Source organism: Sapajus apella, unplaced genomic scaffold (genome assembly GCF_009761245.1).
Source record: "Sapajus apella isolate SASKATOON/1434 unplaced genomic scaffold, GSC_monkey_1.0 scaffold202, whole genome shotgun sequence".
Classification (NCBI taxonomy): domain Eukaryota; kingdom Metazoa; phylum Chordata; class Mammalia; order Primates; family Cebidae; genus Sapajus; species Sapajus apella.
Window position 1 is genome coordinate 669,616 of NW_022437142.1, and position 1,189 is coordinate 670,804.

At 49.2% G+C, this 1,189-nt stretch overlaps 1 protein-coding gene across 1 annotated transcript; it reads right to left on the reverse strand.

Moving 5' to 3' along the window:
• Window positions 1–602: 602 nt before the first annotated feature.
• LOC116544009 (olfactory receptor 3A3) lies at window positions 603–1,187 on the reverse strand (the record flags this gene model as incomplete). Its single annotated transcript, XM_032270085.1, has 1 exon — window positions 603–1,187. A coding segment is annotated over one exon (585 nt), but the record flags the coding sequence as incomplete, so codon positions are not given.
• Window positions 1,188–1,189: the final 2 nt, after the last annotated feature.

Sequence of the window (1,189 nt, forward strand, 5' to 3'; positions counted from 1 at the left end):
GCCCACCATTCAAAATACCTTTCCACACTCTAATCTGGAGGGAGTCTCACATCCCTCTGGAAGGAAAATCAGTAGTGATATTCTTGGTTATTTAGGCTGGGATTAAGCGGCCCTTTCCTGTAGGGCTTTGCTGCCCAGGCATGAACTGCTGCCAAGGTTTCAGCTCTACCGAGAAAGTGGGCACAGCCCAAAACAAGGTAGCAAGTTGCCCAGGAGGCATCATTGGCAGAACCTGACTCCATGTTTTCCTGTCTTACTGGCTTTTCTCTACAGAGTGTATCACCATGTGGCATAGTAAAGATGATGCTTATTTATTTATTTGGCCTACCTTTATAGCATGTGATTTGCTTGAGTGAAGAGACTTTTGTCCATTTTGCTCACCAGTGCCCTAGAAGACTGTCTGGATCATAGAAGAAATTTAATAAGTATTTGTCGAATGAATAAATGAATGAATTATGTAGGGTTTCCTTACAGGTCAAACACAGAACACCACTCCTCCAGCAGCAGGAGACAGAAAGAATGGTTATAAACAAAGTTTGTTGGTTTCTGTCTTCTGGGGAAATTTTCCTCAGTCCAGAAAAGGCAGGAAAGGAGGTCATCTCTCAGGTCAGTGATCGCTTCCCCACCAGTACCTGGCACAGAGCGCCCTGAACGTCAGTATTTCTGAGGCTGTAGATAAGTGGGTTCAGCATGGGGTTGATCACAGTCATGAAAACTCCAACCCCCTTATCCTTGTCTGAAGATTCCACTGAACCTAGCCTCATGTAGCTGAAGACACCGGTCCCATAGAAGATGCCCACTACAGTGAGGTGGGAGCCACATGTGGAGAAGGCCTTCTTCCTGCCCTCAGCAGAGCGGATTCGCAGAACTGCAGCTACCACATGGGCATAGGACACGCTGATGAGAACCAAGGGCGCCACAGCCATGAAGGCTGCCGCTGCAAAGAGCAGCAGCAGATTGAGTTGGGTGCTGGAGCAGGAGAGCTGGAAGAGCTGTGGGAGGTCACAGTAGAAGTGATTGATTACCCTGGGGCCACAGAAGTTGAAGGCAGTTACGGCAATAGTGTGGGTCAGTGCATTGCTGAAGGCACAAGTCCAGGATGCAGCCACCAACATCCTCTGGACTGTCTGACTCATGTGGGCGCTGTAGGTGAGGGGCCGGCAGATGGCCAGGAATCGGTCATAGGCCA